Genomic DNA, 20,896 nt, shown 5'->3' on the forward strand with positions numbered 1-20,896 from the left:
ATAAAATTTATAATTTGGATCAAAATTAATTTGAAAGGGTTAATGTTGAGGAAATTTTGTCAGAAACTATCCATAAATAGCCTGTTTGTGAATAACTGCCCAAGATTTTTTTATGTGTAAACAACTACCGATAAAATGTTAAAACTTTGTATAGCACTACCCTTTAACGATATGTGTCTAATTAATTTTGCCGTTTATGGGGCCCTCAATTATGTTTTCCTCACTACATCGCTTCTTATCTTGTTAAATTAATCATAAATCATCAAAATATTCATAATATTTATCATTCAACTTCATATTAAATTAATCATAAATCATCAAAATATTCACTGTATTCTCATTCCACTTCGTGACCACAATACAAGTATATATATTTTTTTTTTGAAACAACCGAAGCCTTTAATTAATTAATAAGAAGGGAGTCCGATAATACATAAGGACTAATCTCAGACGGGCAATGATTCACCCATACTTGCTCTACCCCAAACGGGACTAACTTAGCTAGGTGATGAGCAACGTGGTTGCCATCCCTTTTTACATGAGACCAAATAACCATATCAAAGCAAGCAGTGAAAGAGAAAATATCCTCAAGTAACGAATCAAGCTCAGTGAAGAAGATGGAGGCTTTTGAGAGTTTAGAGATAATGGAGAGGTTGTCGGATTCGAAAATCACTTTCTTGAAGCCGAATCTGTGAGCGAGTCTTGGTGCCGTGAAAAGTGCTTTCCCTTCAGCCACGATAGGATCCCAGTAGCTTCGCACCCTTCTTGTTGCTGAAAAAAGAATTGTACCAGTAGAATCTCTAGCAACAACACCTGCTCCTGCCCACCCAACATCACTTAGAGAAGCGTCGCAATTGATCTTTACAAACTCGGGAGGTGGGGCTTTCCACGTCTTGGGACTTCTGTGAACTGATGGCCTGCGAGTACCCCCGTATACTCTTTCTGTGTACAGAAAAGTCTCTGCAACGAGACGTTTGGAGCACTCTATAACGGAACGGTGATCAACTTCAACTTCATCAAAAACCTTCTCATTCCTCCTGTTCCAGATTTGCCAAAGCAAAACAGCACCTAGGTGACACTTGCTACTCGAGTTACTCTTCCATTTCACCACCGAGTCAGCAAAAGAACCCTCCCCATTCCATATAAGCTGCTCACATTCTGCTTCCCTCCAAATATCTCTAACAGCATAGCATCCAAACAGAGCATGCTGCAGAGTTTCTGGTTCACTCGGGCACCAAGGGCAATGCTTGTCCTCGGTCATATGACGGTAGGTAAGGTAGTCTTTAACAGCGAGCGTTCCTGTGCAAGCTCTCCACATAAAGTGGCAAACCTTAGAAATTACATCGAGGCTCCAAATTGTAACCCATGCTTCGTGGAAAGCATCAAGATCACAACCCTTACCCAGGAAGTAAGCAGTTTTAACAGTGTACTCACCACTGTTCGAGAACGCCCAAATCATCTCATCCTTAGGGTTGCGAAGGCTAAGGGGAATAGCTAGGATGCACTTGATATCGCGAGCATTAAAATTATCCAAGATAAAATCATACCTCCACTCCTTTGAGTCTTGATCAATTAAATCTCGAACCTTGGTAATTTCTGGAATCACGTTCGAAGTGATGTGGCTACCCTGCTCGTCGGCAACCCAAGGTTCACCCCACACCTCGAAATTTTATCCATCTCCAACCCTCCAAATCAAGCCGTCTCTCAAGATAGACTTCGAACACCAGATGCTGGACCAAGAATGGCTTCCTGATTGACCAAGATAGGACTCCAAAAAATCTGAATTCGGGTAGTATTTTTTTGCCATGACTCTGCCAAACAAGGATGATGGTTGTTTGAAGAGTCTCCAGGCTTGCTTTCCAAGGAGTGCTAAATTGAAAACACCCATGTCCCGAAAACCCATTCCCCCCAAGCATTTAGGGGAACATAACACATCCCATTTGATCTAGTGAACACACTTTTTCCGGTCCAAACTCCCCCACCAAAATTTTGCCGTCATAGCTCGAAAATCATCAATAACTGAACTCGGAAGCTTATAAACACCCATTAAATAGGTCGGAATAGCTTGGATGACCGATTTTATTATCACTTCCTTTCCGGCTCTCGACAGCAATTTCTCTTTCCACCCTTTCAGCTTTTTCCATAATCTATCTTTAAGAGCATTAAAGATCACCCTCTTAGACCTTCCAATGATCGTCGGAATCCCCAAATACTTCACATGATTCTCCACCTTTTTCATTCCAAGTAACTCAACAAGCTCATCCTGCTTTGACACACACACGCCTTTGCTAAAAGAGACCTCCGATTTCACATAATTAATTTTCTGCCCGGAAGCTGCTTCGTATGTGTTGAGAATTTCAACAATATGTGAGCATTCCTGTTGGTTGGCTCTTGCAAATAGCAAATTGTCATCAGCAAAAAGGAGATGAGAGATACTCGGACCCCCCTACTAGCCTTCGCTCCATGAATCACATTATTCATAACAGCTTTCCGGAGAAAGCTAGAGAAAGCATCCGCCACCAAGATAAAAAGATACGGAGATAGAGGATCTCCCTGTCTCAGACCTCTGGTCGGAGTGACATGAGCACAGACTTGGCCATTAATAATAAAGGAGTAAGAGACTGTTGTGACAAGAGACATAATCAATCGAACCCAGTTCTCGGCAAACCCAAATCTGCTCAAAAGATCACTCAGAAAAGACCATTCCACCCAATCATAAGCCTTACTCATATCAAGTTTTAGGCCAATGGTAACTTTATGCCCTCTACTCCTTTTCTTCATCGTGTGAAAAATTTCCAGAGCTATCAAAGCATTGTCTGTGGACAAAAGCACTCTGATTTTCCGAAACCAAACCAGGAAGAAATTTTTTTAACCGCATAACCATAGCTTTAGAAGCCATCTTGTAGAGCACATTACATAAGGCAATAGGACGGAAATCAGAAATTAATTCCGGATCCTTTACCTTTGGAATCAAGGCCACGTTAGTACCATTAACACAACTCGGTGAAATTGAACCATGCAAAATATCACATACAAAACGAGCAACATCATCACCAATAATATGCCAGAATTTTTGGAAAAATATAGCGTGCATACCATCCGGCCCCGGCGCTTTGCAAGGTTGCATTTGAGAGAGAGCAACATAGATCTCTTCCTTTGTGAACGGTTTGAGGAGCTCCTCATTAACTTCATTCGTAATGACAGGGTCAATAGCTTTTAACACCTTCTTCTTAGAACTCTCGGTGGGGACTCTTGAAGAAAAAAGATTCTTGTAGAAATCCACCACGGTCTGCTCAATGACCTCATCATCATCTTCCTGTCGAACCTCATTCTCGCCTTTAAGTCCTTTGATTGTATTTTTTGCCTTTCTCTACGATGCTTTGTGATGGAAATAGGAGGTGTTCCTATCACCATCTTTCACCTCTGAGGCCCTTGACCGAATGTACCAATATGCCTCCTGCCGATCATGGAGCTCATCCAACTCCTTTTCTAGCCTCATATATTCCTGCACTAAGCCTTCTGTCACTCCTTCTTCTTGAGCTTCCTTTAATAGTTTCTCGACATTTGTAATTTTCTTGCCCAGATCATCAAACTTGCCTCTTCCCCAGCTTGAAAGAGAAGCTGCCATTGACCCTAACCTCATAGGTCATGCCCTTACCCATGGTTATACTCCAGCAATTACGGACCACATTATCACATTCCGAGTCCAGCAACCACCCGGTTTCAAATCTGAACTCCCTTTTCTTTTTCTTTCTTTTCTTTTTGCACTGAGTTCGAAGCTCTAGGAGCTAGAATTGGATTATGATCAGACTTTTATACCTTAGAAGGTGTTGCGCTGGGGTGTTGGGAAATTTATCAAACCAAGCCATATTGCCAATAAAGCGATCAAGCCGTTCCCGAATCCGAGTCTGAACTGTCAACCCCCTCTCCCATGTGTACCATTGACCAACATAACCAAGATCGTGCAAATTGCATTCCTGAAGCAAGTCTTTAAACCCGGACATAGCTGGTCGCTCACAATCAGATGTGCCCTCCCTCTCTTCATAACTTAAAATCTCGTTGAAGTCACCTCCAAAGAGTGTCGGAACATTGTTATCCTCACAAAGAAGACGGATGAGGCCCAAAGTTTTGTGTTTATTCCCGGAACATTGTTTATTCCCAGCCTCCGGCCACCCATAAATGCCAACAAACCTCAAATTACCAGTAAAAGGACTAGCAACATCACCACAAATATGGTTATTTGAGTAAGAACTGATCGTGAAAGAAACATTAGCCTCACTCCAGTAAACACATAAACCACCCGAACGACCAACACTACTTACACCAAAAGAATTTGTGAACCCAACCCTCCTCTTCAATTCTTCTGCTGTTGTTTAATTTAATTTAGTTTCTGATACAAATACGATCTCCGGGGCAAAAGAGGTACACAACCTCCTAAAATTCAAAACTGCCCGAGGTTTGCCCATCCCCCGACAGTTCCAACAAAGGATACTCATTGTGTGGGGCGGGGTTGAGCCATGTCAACCTCCGCCGGACTAGTAGAAGAGAGATCCATCCAAGGGTTAGACTTGTTTCACTTCCCAAAAGATGTTGTCTCTAAATCCACTTCAACAGAATTTTCAGCAAGCTTCCTCTTCCCTGCCAGAGCAGAATGATCTTCCATTGAGCTATCAATGTCTCTAGCAATGCGTCTCCAAGATCTCTTTGGTGCACCGGGCTTCTTGAGCTTCTCTGCTGTATTTGTAGTCTCAAGTTCAACTCCGTTATTGTTCTGTTTTTCGGTGAATGGAAAACTGATGACAGTAGCTTCAACATTGTCAGGGGTCTGCTGTATGTTTGAATGATGGTGCTTCTCGAACCTAGGGAGTGTCGAGAGGATCTCACTGGCAATGTTCTGCCCCTCCTTAGAAGTGGGCGATTGATGCTCCACAATCTACAAGTCTCCATCATTCTTCACTGTCTCCGTCTCATCAGTCAAGATTCTTGGTCGAAGAACCACCTTAGAAGTTAAAGGATCAGTCACAGCAACAAGACTCACCTCCTTACGTTTCAAATGCAAGCAATCAGGTTCTTTTGAGGGCGAAGCAAAGAGCAATTTGCGAGCAGCACCACAATACAGGTATATATAATGCTAGGGTAACAATACCCTAATCACATCTTTACATAAGATATGCTCCCTAAATATATCACAATAATATCCTAAAATATCTCCAAAATATCTCTTATTTAAACGTTGAATGATTGTTCTTTAATTTTCTTCACAAACAGAACAAAAAATCCAAGATCTAACCATAAATTCGAGAAAATGAAGACAATTACTTACCTAGTTCACAAATTTATTTAGGAAATTGTGTAATTCATTTGCAATGTAATGGGTCTAAGGGTTTTAATTTACTTCAATTATCAAAATTAGGGATTTAATTTTGTGTTAATGATTAGACTAGGTAAATGATTAAATTAAGCTATAATATAATATTTATACCTTAGCAACTTAACATTTTCCTTTTATCAGTAGTAAAATTATTTCAATTAATTTACATGTATTTTTTTTTTCTAGTATCTTCCTTAAAGTACGTATCAAATCGACGTGATGCAAATAAATAAAAGTGAAGGAGGCATATCGACCTTCCAAACCCTAAATTTTTGGATTTGCCCTTGGCTCCAGTTCTCTTCACTTTGCACTAACTTTAACATAGATAACCTGTTGCATCAACTTAGCCAATTTGCACTAACTTAAAAATTAATCTGAACTAGAGTGCACCCGTGCAAAATGCACGGGATATATATTTTATAGAAAGACATTACAAAAATCCAATAACAAAAATATATTTTAAATACGTGAAGTTGTTTGTGCTATAGTAACCGACTCTTTTATGTGTCTGGATACTGCGTGTAGCTAGCTATTATAGAAGTTACTTTATCAGTGTTATATGGGTTACTCTGTCAATGTTATAGGGGTTACCCGTTCAGTGTTATTGTTGTTATCTCGCCAATGTTATAAGGGTTATGTGTTTCGTGTTATAGAGGGTTACTCTGTCAATATTATAGGGTTACTCCAGTCTGTTTGTCGCAAAAAAAAAAAAAAAAAAAGTGTTGTCACATGAAAACCATTATGTATGTATCTTTTGTTTCGATAATTATTAAATTAATAATAAGGTAGTTAACTGAGTTTAAAAATATAAATAAACAATAGGAAAATTTTTTAAAGAGGAATATAATGGAACTTATGGTAGCGATATTACATAATAAAAAAAAAAAAATACACCTAATTTTGGAAAAATATGTTCAATTATTGTAATATTGGTGATTTTAAAATGAAATTGGGTAATATAATAAAATACTATGTTTGTAGTTTTTTCGAGGGCAGTGTGTTATATTAGGAAATATAACAGTGGAAGTTTTTTTAGGAGGATTTTTTATTGATTTTTTAAAAAAATGACAGGTGGAAGTTATTTGTAGGGCAAAAAAAAAAAAAAAAAAAAAAAAGGATTAATGAAAAAAAAAAAAAGGATTAATGAGAAAAATGACAGGTGGAAGACACATGTTTGCCCGTTACAAATAATGAGGTTATTTGTAACAGGCATCATATCTGCCCGTTACAATTAGTTCGTGATCCAATTAAAAAAAAATCCAGCACCTGCTGGTGCTGGATTTTTTTTTTTTTTTTTTTTGAAACAAACTAGTGCTGGATTTATATTGCAGAATCAATTTATTGAATAATAAGTGAAATTTATATATTAAATAATTACATATATACAATCATCAAAAGCCTGCCTTCATTATTCCTAATAACTAAAACTTGAAAAAAAAAATTCTAAATTCTAATAATAATAAGTACAAGTTTACTTGATAAGAATAATAAGATAAGATTCAAATGATTTGTCTAAATTAGTGTCGAGTAATTTACATCTTTCACCATTAATCCGAGTTGCTGCAACTTTGATCATAATTATGAGGTTGCCTTGGGAACTTTCAACACCCACCTCACACCTTAGCACATAGGAACACTTGGTTTATTTTTTTTGTAGATGGCTTTCCGAACCTGCAAAGTATAAACAATTAGAGTTTAATATCAAGTCAAATTATCAGATCAGATGGAATGTCAAAACAAGTTGATGCAATGCATTAACCAAATAACATAATGATGCAATGTTTGCAACAAATTGAAGTTTTGTCCAGTAAAATATATGGACTCTAGGAGAATTAAAATATGAATTTCACACTAGCAAGTTTAGTGCATAACTGCATACTTTGACATAAATAAATTGTCATACATTAGCTTGAAATTAGATTCAGGCCCCATATAATCCTGTAATTAGAATCAGTCCACATATTATTTTGAAAATAGAATCAGTATATATATTTTCCAAGAACAACTGGCAAATTAGAGAAAATTAACAATTAACAGAACACAGAACCTGTACCTAGTGGGAAAAAAAAGATGAAGTAAACAAATGAAGAGTACATCCACCCCCATTGTATGAAATATCAATAACATAGCAAATCATAACACAGCAAGTCTAAACATAAGAAAAAAGTAATCAAGAATCAAGAGTTCATACTACCAAATCCATTAACCAACAGTTGAATTAAGAAGCATAGAAATTCTATTGGACCAAAAACACAATTTATCATGCTAATATTATATACAAAACTGTAAAGATTGACTTCTAGTCCTCCACCCTACCCTTAACCATCACACATCATATAAAACTGAAGTACAAAGGCAAAGAACATGGTCAATGAATCAATGTATTAGTTGGGAATGAGGCAAATTGCAATATAGAGGGATCTGTTTTAACAAGTTAATATAATAATAACAAAGACTTAGTCTCAATAAGATTAAGGGTTGGCTAAATTAATTGAATAGAGTATATAATCGATTGAAGAAAAGTGGGGGAAGTAAGTCAACATCCTAGCCAATTCATTTAAAACATGTTAATTATTATTCATCAAGGTAAATAGATTCAATAAAAACCACCCCACTCACCACAAATCACCAACTACGTGCTGCACCTCTTATCCTAACCTCATAGTAGCCATCTCCCTGATATATACTACTAGATATTTGCATTGCTACAAACAAAACCATCACTAGTCAAAAACTAGTTCATTGGTAAAATGGTAAATATTATAACCTATGATCAAATCTCATAGGAATTTAATTAAAAACTATACTTTTCATTTAAGAAATATGCAAATTTTATAAATCAATGTTAAACTATCTATAGTCATCGACACGTGATAAATTTATGAATAAAACAAGTGATTTATATTTTATATCATCTTTTTTTTTTTTTTTTTTTTTGAAACCATATTTTATATCATCTAACCATTAACCAAACAACTCATTCTGTCAAGCCAACCAATGTCAACAACATGACTGTCCAAAATTATATGCTTGAAATCATATAATTTATAATTAAATTAATTAATAAGAACGAGTCACGAGAAAATTCAAATGGAAGTTTGATTCTTTATAGAGTACCATTTTTGTCGATAAATTGAATGTAGCAAATAATCATAAACCCATAATTATGAACAAGAATATAAACACAGAATTTCTAAAAAAAAAAATGGTGTCACAACTTTACAAGATTGAATTTAATAAGTAAAACTAGCAAACAAAAAAATACCATCTTAAACGAATCACACTCTAGATAGAAAATATTACTGTACTCTATTCAAACAATCAAATCATAACTTCAAACTTATTAAAAGAAAAACCCCATAAAATTGCACTTCTTCTCATCCTCGTTTCACAATTAAACAACACCAACCTGTTCAACAGAACACTAGTTTGCAGCCCAGAAAACTAATTCTAGCTACTTCTACAATAAGTTTCAGAAACCCACCAAAAATACAAGATCAAACGTACATAATAAAAAATAATTAATAGATCTAAAACAAAAAAAAAAAATGCAAACCAGCAAAGCAACGAGGCTAATAGATCTGAACCAAGAAATTTGCAAACTAGCAAGGAAATATCCAAAATCAATATAAATTCCATCAAATCAAAAGAAAAAAAAAGCGAGAAGTAGGTTGAAAAAACCCACTACAAACAAACATAAAACAATAGATCTGAACAAAAAAATGCAATAAAATAGCAAAAATCATTCAAATAAAAATCAGATTAAAATCTAATTATAAGACCCTAAAACTCTACCAATTCGAATCTAATTGCTACATATCTAGCAAAAACACACCAAATTTTTTTTTAAAAAAAACGCAAAAATAAAAGAAAAGATCAAATTACCAGGGAAGTCTTGAAGAAGAAGCGGACTTCTCCAATCTAATTGGCTTGAAAAAAATCGAAAAAATATAACCATACCCATAACTGTGATGTTTATGAATCATCACCGCCATATCCACTTCCGAGTAACGAGATTCGTACAAAAGACATCCTAAATTGGGTCCTCTACCATTGATGCGATTCAAAAGAGAGAGAAAGAGGGGAAATTTTGGGAATTACGATGGTTAAATGGAGAAGATTGAGTGAATTGAGTGAGGAGAATTAGAAGAAGGAAGAGATTGAGTGAGCGAAATGAGAGAGGAGAGAGGAAAGAATGGGGGATTTGAGTGTTTGACGGCTAGGAGTGTGCAGTGTATGAAACCCTAATAATTAGTAATGGGCTATTGGGCTCCTCTATTCAGCTGGGCCAAATATTCGTAACAGCCGCATGGTGACCCTCATGTGCCCGTTACGAATAATATAGTATTCGTAACGGACAATATTTTGCCCGTTACCAATAATATAGTATTCGTAACGGACACATGGTGTCTGTTACGAATACTATATTATTTGTAACGGGCAATATTTTGCCCGTTACGAATGTATTTAATGTAATGGGCATAGTTTTGCCCGTTACAAATAACCCGTTACAAATGAAACTTTTTCCACTAGTTACTAACTTGAGCGTTGGAGGCGGAGCACCACCCAAACGGTGTCTCCGTTGATCTTGCAGGTACAGAAGTCCTCCGGACCAGTCTTCGAGTTGTAACTCTCCCAAGGGACAAAAACACCCAAAACATTTGGCGCCGTCTGTGGGGAGAGTACCTCAAGATGGTTCAAAGTTCTGTACCAATTCTCAATTCCACATCTCTACGTCCGGGTACTCAGACGGATACCCCGGACGACATGCAACCGGTTATTCAGCCGGTAGGGTTTGAAATCCCTCAGCCTCCCCCTCAGCCTCAGCCAGAGGTATTCACTGAGGAGGAGGAAGAAGATGAAGATGATGATGTGGAGACCTACACATCTAAGGATGGCTCTCTCATCTCTAAATCCATTCGTTCCAGGGATCAACTGGAGCGAAATGTTGACCAGGCGGGCCCAAGCAGGCGCCCATCTGGAAGGCCAGAAGGGGAAACCCAGAAGGCCAAAGGTCAAGCCCCAGTCACCCGAGATGAGCTTATGAAATTCATGACCTCTTTCAAAGGTGAAATCAAAGCAATGATCAACCAAAACAAGGCAGGCTCTAGCAAGAGTCAGCCGGCTAAAAAGACTCCTAATGATGGGAAGAAGAAGAAGCCGGTCAAGGACAGGCAGACAACTCCTCACCCAAAGGAGAAGGCAGCCGCAAAACTTGACTGGTCTAAGATTTTGATGCCTCGGCGACCCCAGCCGGAGGCCAAGAAGACGTCTACCTTCGATGCTAGAGAAGTCATCAATCGAAGGAGGCAGCAACAGTGTGAGTCAGCTTCTACCTCAAGCTTTCCAGACAGCTTCAAGCAAGCTTCCGCAAGGAAATCTCTGTCCTTGCATGAGAGTCGGACAGGCGGTAATTCCGTCTACACCGAACCTCAGCTGATGATAGGGTCTATGCCATACGCACCCCAAGTGCAGTATGGGCAATTTGGCCTCCAATTCATGCAGCCACCTCCTTTTGGAGGTCAAGCGGCATATACTCCTGCCCAGCCTCTGGACTGGCAGCTTCGGCTAATGAGGCTAGGCGAACAACCGTCTGCCTTTGCAGCCAATATAACCGAGGTGGCTCAGCCGGCCAAGGTTAAGAATGTATTGGTGGGCACCTATGATGGTACCACCGACCCAGAAGACCACCTGATGGCATATACCAACTTCATGTGCTTGCAGGGTTGGGACGATGCCACCTGGTGTCGTTGTTTCCCGGCTACACTGAAGGGCATTGCCCAGCAGTGGTTTGGCAACTTGCCAGCCGGCTCTATTGATAGCTTCAAGAGGCTAGCCTTCTTGTTTGCTACCAACTTCTCAATGAACATTCCTGCCAAGAAGACGAGCCTTGACTTGAGCACCGTCAGGCAGGGTGAGAGAGAGGGGCTACGCTCATATGTCAGGCGGTTCAACCTGGTCAGAATACAAATCCAGGGACTGTCTGATGAGGTAGCTTTCACAGACTTTTTCAAGGGTCTGAAGGACGGGTCGGCTTTTAAGTTCGACCTTGTTCGAAAAGGGGCATTTACGCTATAGGCGGCCCTGAGGGAGGCGAAGAACTACATTCAGGCTACCGACCTCTGCTCGCCTGGTAGCCAGTCAGACTCCAAGAAGTCTGACAAACAAAAGGAAAGCCGGTCTGCTCAGCCGGGTAACAAAAAAGAAGAGAGCAAAAAGAGAAAAGAAGTCTGGGTGGTTAGTGATTCTGACCAGCCGTCCCAGAAGAAAAAGAAAGAGTTTAAACCGTACGTCCCCAAGTACGAGTTTAACAAAGACTGCAACTCCATCCTCATGGAGGTGAAGGATCGGCTGTCTATTGAGAAGCCGAATCCGATGAAGAGTTCCGTCCAGTCGCGGAACAAAAATAAATTTTGCCAGTTCTATGAGGAGGTTGGCCATGACACCAACGACTGCTTCAGTCTGCAGCAGACGTTGGACCGTCTGGCTGACAAGGGGCTTCTAAAGTCCTACATCTCTAAGTCCCCAGCTGGGGCAAAGAAAAAGAATAAGGGACAGTCCTCCAAGGCTGGCCCCCAGCCTGCTAGTAGCTCGGAAACCGACAAGGATCCGGTCTACACTATAGCAGGCGGATTCTCATGTGGTGGCCCTACCATCTGGGGCACCAAGAGCCATCTTTGAAAGATGGATAAGGATGATGATGAGCAGGCGTCTGCCTCCTCCACCTTCCCAGACGTCCTCATAACTGAGAAGGATAGGGGCAGCGTTCGTCGTCCGCATGACGACCCGGTCGTCATTGAATGTAAGGTTGCCAACCAGCTGGTTGGACGGATCCTTATTGACACCGGCAGCTCGTCGGATATTATCAGCCTTCGATGCCTGCAGAAGCTGAAATATAATGTCAGCAGTATGCATCTGGTTACCCACCCCTTGGTTGGTTTTGGGGGTGGGATGGTCTACCCAGCCGGCAGAGTTGACTTGCCCATCCGGCTGGGAGAAAAAGGCCAGGGACGGCATATTGTCGTCAGGTTCTTGGTCGTTGAGGAGTTGACCGCCTACAATATCATCCTTGGTAGGCCAACCCTCAACGAAGCTAAGGCGGTGATCATCCCGTCTCTCATGCTCATCAAGTATGAGCGGGATGACGGCTCTGTTGGTTCCCTGAATGGGGATCAGAAGACGGCTAGGGAGTGCTATCTCTCAGCCGTGAAAGATACTGTGGCCTCAGAAGGCCAAGAGAAGGAACCAATAGACCTTGACGATGTCAAGGATGCCAACCCTGCCCCACCAGCCGTTGGTAAGAAAAGAAAAGCGCCTCTGCTGGTGGAGGTGAAAAAGAGAAAAAATAGCAATCACTGACCGGGGAACGGTCAGACGAGCTCCGTCCCCAACCGGCTGGAGAAAATATTGATCTCGTTTTGGACGACAGCCGTCCAGAGCGTACGGTGAAGGTTGGGACGGTTGCTTATGTTACTCTGGGTGCAAGCTTGCACCTTCTGCTGAAAGAATTCAATGACATTTTTGCCTTTGAAGTGGAAGAGATGCCAGGCGTCAACTCGGATCTCGCTGTCCACAAACTCGCCGTAGATCCCAAAAAGAACCCCATCCGGCAAAAGAAAAGAAACCATGGCGAGGAAAGAAGTCAGGCGGCAGCCGCCGAAGTCAAAAAGCTGCTTGACGCCAGGTTCATTCGGCCCTGTAATTTCCCCGACTGGGTGGCCAATGTCATCCTTGTCAAGAAACCGAATGGGACCTGGCGCATGTGTGTTGACTACACAGACCTCAACAAGGCGTGTCCAAAGGACAGTTACCCGCTTCCAAAAATCGACAGTCTGGTCGACTCTACAGCCGGTCACGCCTTGATGAGCTTTATGGATGCCTACTCCGGCTTCCATCAGATACCCCTCTGGAAGAAAGATCAAGAGAAGACGCCCTTCGTCACTGATTTGGGGTTATTCTGTTACACTGTGATGCCGTTTGGCTTGAAGAATGCGCCTGCCACTTTCCAACGGATGATTAATACGGTCTTCATTAATCAAATTGGGAGGAATGTGGAGGCGTACATAGATGACATGATAGTCAAATCCAAGCAACAGGCGGATCACCTTGCTAATCTCCAAGAAACATTCACCACCCTCAGGCGGCATAAGGTCATGTTAAACCCCAAGAAATGCGTCTTTGGTGTTGAGTCTGGGAAGTTTCTCGGATTCCTGATTGATCAAAGGATGATAGAGGCTAACCCCGAAAAGATACAGGCGGTAATTGACATGAAGTCAACCCGTTCTACTGTCAAGGAAGTTCAGAGACTAACTGGTTGCCTAGCCGCCTTGGGAAGGTTCCTCAGTCGGTCAGGTGATAAATGCCTTTACTTCTTCCAAGCAATCAGGAAGAAGACCAGGTTCGAATGGGGAGACGATGCTGAGACGGCATTCCAGAAGCTGAAAGAGCACTTGCACTCTCTGCCTAGGCTGGTTAGCCCTCTACCTAAGGAGACGTTGTATATGTACTTAGCCATCTCAGATCATGCTCTCAGTGCCGTTCTCCTCGCTGAGCGAGACGGCGTTCAACTCCCGGTTTACTTCATTAGCCATGTTCTTAAAAATGCTGAACTCCGGTACCCCGTGGTTGAAAAATTTGGTCTTGCTTTGTACATGGCATTCAAAAAGTTGAAGCCTTACTTTCTGGCTCATCCGGTGGTGATTTACACCGACCAGCCACTCAAGCGGCCAATGTCTACCTTGGAGTCATCCGGCAGAATGTTAAAATGGGCTATTGAAATGCAAAGTCTTGAAATCACTTACGAACCAAGAAAGGCAGTGAAAGGTCAGGCGTTTGCCGACTTCATTGTGGAGATGACCCGTCCGGTGGCTCCGGATAATCTCAATCAGGTTTGGAAAGTGTATGTAGACGGGAGTTCAACAAAAAACGGTTGTGGTGCAGGCGTAATTTATGAGTCTCCTGAGGGGGACAGATATGAGTATGCACTACGGTTCAAGTTTCAGGCCTCAAACAATGAGGCGGAATATGAAGCCCTGCTTGCTGGAATCCGCATGTGTAAGGCGGCAGGGGCAACCAAAATTGACGCCTACTCAGATTCACAGTTGGTCGTTAGCCAATATGAGGGAACATTTGAAGCAACTCACCCGGCTATGATCAAATATCTTCAGGTGGTCAAAGAGGAGGCTGGGTCACTTGAGGAATTTCATTTGAATCAAGTACCCAGGTCTGATAACAACCAGGAGGATGCCTTGTTAAAACTCGCATCCTCCGCCTGCCATGATACGCCTCGGTCAGTCTTTTGGGAAGTACTTGAAAAAAAGAAGCATTTATGAAGATCCCATTGGAGTCCTAGACCGAAACTCTACCTGGATGGATGGCATCCGGGCCTTTCTCTCAGACGGGACACTTCCTGATTCGCCTCAGGAGGCAGCCGTTCTGAAAAAGCGAGCTGCAAACTTCGAGTTGAAAAATGGAGAGCTCTTCAAGGCGGGGTTTCTTAAGCCTCTTTTGAAGTGTGTAACCCCAGAGAAGGGGAAGGAAGTTCTCGAAGACTTGCACTCAAGGTTCTGCACCTCCCATATAGGCGGCAGATTTCTAGCCGTCAGAGCCAGACGACATTATTTTTGGCCCACTTTAGAGGCAGACGCCAAGGAATTGGTGAGAAAATGTGACAAGTGCCAGAAATTTGGCAAACTTATTCACCGTTCGGCTACTGATCTGACGGCCATCCACAGCCCAATCCCGTTTGCAAAATGGGGCATGGACATTTTGGGTCCTTATACGCCTGCTCCAGGCGGAAAGCGTTACATCGTGGTGGCTGTGGATTATTTTACCAAGTGGGTAGAGGCTGAGGCGGTAAAAATATCAAGACCTCAGACGTTATCTCCTTCATCTAGAAGAATATCATCACCCGGTATGGGATTCCTATGTCTATGGTGTTCGATAATGGGCCTCGGTTTGAGACGCCTCAGCTTAAGACTTGGTTGGGAGATCAGGGGATCTCAAGTTATTTTGCATCAGTTGGCCGGCCCCAAGCAAACGGCCAAGTTGAAGCCTTCAACAAATTGATCTCAGACGGTATAAAGAAGAAAATTGAAAGAGCCGGTACGGTGGCTTATAGGCTGAAGAATTAATTCATGTCCTATGGGCCATCCGGACAACTACAAAGGGGGCAACCGGTGAAACCCCATTTCTCATGGTTTACGGTGCTGAAGCCGTCTTCCCCATCGAGCACTATGAGCCGACTCTCCGAGTCATGCTATATGATGAAGAGGCAAACTGGGAGGCAATGCGCTTGGCATTGGACTCACTTCCAGAACGCAGGGACAATGCCGCCTTGCGTCATGAGATTTACCGTCTGAGAATGACAAGAGCCTACAACAAGAGAGTACACAGGCGCCCTTTGAAAGTGGACGACCTAGTGTTACGGAAAATGGAGGCAACCGGTAGGACCAATGAGCTTGGAAAGCTAACTCCTAATTGGGAAGGCCCCTACCGGATTTATGAAGAAGTAAGAGACGGCACCTACCTCCTGGAAACTCCAGACGGCAGGCGCCTGCCTAGAACTTGGAACGTAGATAATCTGAAAAAATACTACTTCTGAGATTTTGTAATAATTTTTGTAAACAAGAAGTGTACATTAATGAGAAGTTGCTTTTTGTTTTCACTTTTGAGTGTCTTATACCCCGTCTGAATTTCAGACGGGTTACATGTTCGTTTTTCTAAGTTTGATACTTGGAAATTGAATTAACGTCTGATTGACGAAGAGGCCAATGGCCAGATAATTAAGCTAAGCACAAAAACGCTTAGTGGCTACACAGCCGGTCTCAAACAAGACCAGAGGCCAATAGCCAGACGGCTGATTTTCCCATAAAATCGCCTGTCCCTACACGGACTAAGGCGTCCGGCGACACCCCTCCGGGTGCAATCGTCGCAGAGAGAAGCCAACTTGCTTACTCTACGTACCAATGGAGGCGGCCACGATTGGACGGCTGAATCAGCCATCCATAGCCGTCTGCCTGAACAACTTAAAGAATGATTAAGGTTGGAAACCCGGATGTCCATGGACATTAGTCGGCGACCGACTGCATTTCTTACTTAGCGTTTTTCGCATTGAAATTGTACACATCCTCGTTTGGGGCAAAAGAGTCGTACAATGGCTATATGAACTTCACTTAGACGGACATTACCGTCTAGGTAGAAGCGGAAAAACCTGTAAATGTACGTCTGTGCACTTGGTTTGGGGCAATCACTACTGTGATTGATTGACTTACAAACGTATCATGCTCTTTGTAGCATCAGACGTTCCCAAGTCAATCAACCAACTCCACTTGAAACCAAGCACACAGCCGTCCAGGGGCAAGGACAGCCGCATGCTTTTGATAAGTTAGGCAAAAAATTGAAAATTGAAGCCGCATGCTTTTGATAAGTTAGGCAAAAAATTGAAAATTGAAGTGCAAACACAAGCGCAAAGTAATAAAAACCGACTCAGTCGGTGCATTCATTGAAATTCCACCCAGCCAAACGGCTGTGATGGTTTAATTGTTAACCGGACCCCGTCCGGGAATAGAGAAATTGTTTGATAAACGCGGCTCCTCAGCCGGTAAAGATACACATGTACTCGGCACGCAGGCCGGAAAAGTGAAATGAATGGCATACTGCCGCAGAAAAAATAAAAAAAAGACTTGGCACACAGCCGCTGAACTTACTGACCCGCAGGCGGCCCTTCCTGGTTCCTCTCGCCCTTCTCTATGATCTCAACCTCTGGAGCCTCTGGAGCTTCAGGCTCAGGTTGTTCCATCTCAGCCCAGGCGATGAAGGACTCCGGCTCTGGCTCACCTTTCTCTCGCAAGTAGACGACTTCGTCAGCATACTTGTGAGCCAGAGCCCAGACGCCATAATCCTTTCCAGGATACAAGGCTTCCCAGGCGATCCTCATCATAGCATCATTGTCGGCGGCCATCTCAGCAACCAGACGGTTTTGCTCCGCCTGGAGGGTTGCTCGGAAGTTCTCCTGAGCTTTGGCCGCCTCCTCCTCCATCTTGGCTATTTTGCTCTTCAGATCAGCATTCTCTGAAGAGGCTCCTTGAAGAGCTTGGAGGTTTTCTTGGGCCTTCTGTAGGTCCTCCCTAAGTTTAGGGAGGTCCACCTCCGCCTGCTTCTGGGCGGACTCTGCAGCATCAGCCTTCTGGTTGGCCGCCTACAGCTGCGACTCCAGCTCTGAGATCCTGGCCGCCTGCGTCATTTGGGTTGCTTTAGTTTTAATTTCATTAACTATAGAGGAGTGCAAAGCAACGTCAGTGGCATTTGTGGCGGACTGCTTGGCCCGTCTTACCTCATCCCGTTTACGGGTGTAAGGACGCTTGAGCCCGTCTACCCGCAGCAAGGCCTACAAAAATAAACAAGGTTAAGGATGCAGGCGGGGAAAGGGGCAGAAACAATTATTGAAAAATTTGGTTAAGTAGACTACCTCAGCCAGAAGGGTCAGAATACGTTCAAGATTGAACGTCTCAATCCCTGGGATAGCATCCTTATCCCGCTTGCCTACAGCATCCAGCATGGCCCTGGCATGCTTCTGGACGTCTGGCCAGCGAGGCGATTGATCTGCACCACAATCAGCATCAGATTGAGTTACTAAAGCAGCGCCTATCTGGTTCCGACCGTCTGAGGATGACGTTTGCTGGGAGTGTGATTTCACTCGCAACGGCCATCCCAGTTCAGGCGGGGATTCAAAAGGGTTCTTACCTGCAGAGCCGGCCAGGCGAGAGCCGCTGGCAGCCGTTGAGAGCCCCCCGGTTGCAGGAAGAGGGAGGGCCAAATCTAGGCCAAAGGAGCCTGCCACTTGCTCTTTCCTCCCTCCTATTCTCATTTGCCTCCCAGACGGGGCAACAGGAGTAGCAGAAGAGGCGGCCTTTTTTGAGGACTTACTAGGGTTAGAGACGGGGGTCTCCTCCCTAGCCCGTTTGAGATTCTTCTCAAACGTCTTGTCCACCTTGCCTCCCTGAAAAAATAACAACTTAATGTTAGCAGACGAAGTGAGGAAACTTTGAAAGTAAACTCACAAAACAGGTCAGGCGTTTACCTTGGCCCTGAGGTCTCGCGCCTGGGCCTCCGCCAAGTCTCGGCGGATCTGTGCTGAGGACCGCTTGGGGGTCTTCTCTTCAGGCAACATGTTTAATGCGTCTTCTGCAAGATCAGACGGGAAAACAGTTAGAACATTATCAAGAAATATATTTCCGACACAAAAGTACTACAGACGGAAGTAATTCAGGCGCATACGTCTATCAAACATGTGCCCTAGCCCGCAGGCGGCTAGGAAGCACTCGTCCCTGAACCAGGCGCTTTTGGGGATCCAGTTTTTCGGAACCTTTATTGTTTCCTCGGTTGACAGGGTCGCGTCTGTGAGGCCGAAGAGATCAGCCTCAATTATTTTGTCGAAGTCCTCATCCGGGATTCGAGGAAGATAACACTTCCGACCCATAAGGTCGGGCTTCTTATTGTACTGACGGAGCTCGTAGTTCTCCCGCTTGGTGGGAGCCGTGCACAGGTAGAACCTGTGCTTCCAGCCGTCAAATTTGGAGACCTTATCCAAGGTCATCATGTATTGGGGGAACGTGGTCAGAGTATACCACGCTCTGAACCCGCCTGGACTGCGGCTGAGATAGTGCATCTTGGCGAATGCTTCCAAGCCGGGGTGAACCCCTTGGAATTCACAGGCGGCAACATACCCCAGAATATTTGCCCAAGAATTGGGGGTAAGTTGCCAGACTCCGAGACCATAGCCTCTCAAAATTGCCTTCACCGCCTGGTGAAGGGGGAAGCGAAGACCCGCCTTGAACGACGCTTCGTAACAGCCAAAGTAGCCGTTTGCGTTGCGTTCAGTGTCTTCCCAGGAAATGGTGCCGTCTGGGGGAGGCACCCTTATTTTCCACCCGTCTCCCATTGGGTGCATCTTCAAAAAATTTTTAAGACCTTTTTCCATAAGGTCAATGTCTTTTGAGGAGACGTGGATTCTAAAGGGATCATCTTTCTCCTTCCACGTCTTTCTCTCTTCTTCCTCGCTATCCTCAAACGGGGGAAGATCATCGTTGCTTTCAGAGGAAGAGACGCCAAGACCACTTCCCGTCTCCTCCCCTGATAAAGAAATGGAAGCTGAGGCGGCCTCTTCACCGCCTTGGTCGTTGACCTCTTCCCCGCTTTGGTCGCATTCCTCCAAAAAGGAATCAGGAGGAGTTGGGGGGCCACGCGGAAGGGATCTCTTCGGAGCCGTCTGGTGTCCAGAGCCAGACGTCTCCTTCTCAGGCGTTTGGTCGCCTGAGCCATCACTTCTATAATCTGGATCTTGTGCCGTCTGCATAGTCCGAGCCATTGTGTCCTGCACAGACGCGCAAATGGTCGGAATCCAAGCATGAGGGTGGTCCCAACACCCTGAGACGGCACTACCAGTCCTAGACTCAGCCGTCCCTGGTGAACGGCTGGATTCTACCCTAGGTTGTGCCGTGTGTGTTGGTGATGAATCCATTTATTGCAAGGAATATATACAAGCGGAAAAATGAAAAAAGAGCTGAAAGAGTCAGAGACGGTACCTTTAGATTTGATATCTGAAGGTAGACGGGTCCGCCTGTGTTGGTGCGACTGAGTTTCTTCGAATTTGCGCCTGACTCAGACGGATGACTTCTGTTCTCTCTTTCAAGATTCTCTCTAAGTTTACTCTGAAATTTTTGTGAAGCGTAACGAAATTATGAGGGTAAAACGGCTATATAAAGAGGGTAAATGAAGGGGTATTCCCGTAATTTACTCAGAAGTTGAAAAGTAAAATTTAGGCGGTAAAATTACCACCACTCAGAGAGTGACGCGTGCCACAGATGCCACGTGGCGTGCCACGTCACACCTGTGAGGGGCAAATGTTTAGGGTAATTTTACCCCCCCTTTGTGGCCCAATCAGAGGGTGACACGTGTCAGCCCGGGGATGGTCCAAAGTAGACCAATCCCTGTTTGACACGTGTCATTCCGGATACTTTGGGGGAAAAAGTCGGCCTTCAGGCCCAAATCCCGAGAAAGCCGCAATGCGGCGCAGCCCATCTCTGATTAGGGTTCTGTCACCTAATCAGGGGCACAAATCCCAAGGACCCTATAAATAGGGGGATTCCCCTCTTTTGGAGGGCACGTTTTTCCATTTATTACAAACTGTCCCTTTGATAGAGACAACTGAGCTAGAAAACCTAGCAGATCCCCACCTAAATTTCCGCACCTTTTTCTCTCCTTCAAGTTACTAACTTGAGCGTTGGAGGTGGAGCACCACCCAAACGGTGTCTCCGTTGATCTTGCAGGTACAGAAGTCCTCCGGACCAGTCTTCGAGTTGTAACTCTCCCAAGGGACAAAAACACCCAAAACAATGGGGATAAAGAGAAAGAATGTGAGCGAAAGTAAATATTTTTATTAAAAATATTTTATCCCTCTATCCGTAAATATAGTTCTCGTTATTGGAGGAGAAAATACATAAAGTACATTAAAATAGAGTAAAG

The 20,896-nt window shown here is 43.5% G+C and overlaps 1 protein-coding gene and 1 long non-coding RNA gene across 2 annotated transcripts; both read right to left on the bottom strand.

Moving 5' to 3' along the window:
• Window positions 1–403: 403 nt before the first annotated feature.
• LOC145619736 (uncharacterized) lies at window positions 404–2,730 on the bottom strand. Its single transcript, XM_081674437.1, has 3 exons — window positions 2,473–2,730; window positions 2,090–2,377; window positions 404–1,627 (listed from the first exon to the last, which is right to left on the bottom strand). The coding sequence occupies exons 1-3, from the start codon at window positions 2,728–2,730 to the stop codon at window positions 404–406; spliced, it is 1,770 nt and encodes a 589-aa protein (XP_081530563.1).
• A 3,978-nt stretch (window positions 2,731–6,708) lies between these two features.
• Window positions 6,709–9,582, bottom strand: LOC145620608 (uncharacterized). The gene is made up of 2 exons (XR_014108262.1): window positions 9,257–9,582; window positions 6,709–7,042 (listed from the first exon to the last, which is right to left on the bottom strand). It is a non-coding gene; the product is annotated as an uncharacterized LOC145620608 (long non-coding RNA).
• Between the last annotated feature and the right edge of the window lie 11,314 nt (window positions 9,583–20,896).

This window comes from Chenopodium album, chromosome 27 (genome assembly GCF_948465745.1).
Source record: "Chenopodium album chromosome 27, dcCheAlbu1.1, whole genome shotgun sequence".
Taxonomy (NCBI): domain Eukaryota; kingdom Viridiplantae; phylum Streptophyta; class Magnoliopsida; order Caryophyllales; family Amaranthaceae; genus Chenopodium; species Chenopodium album.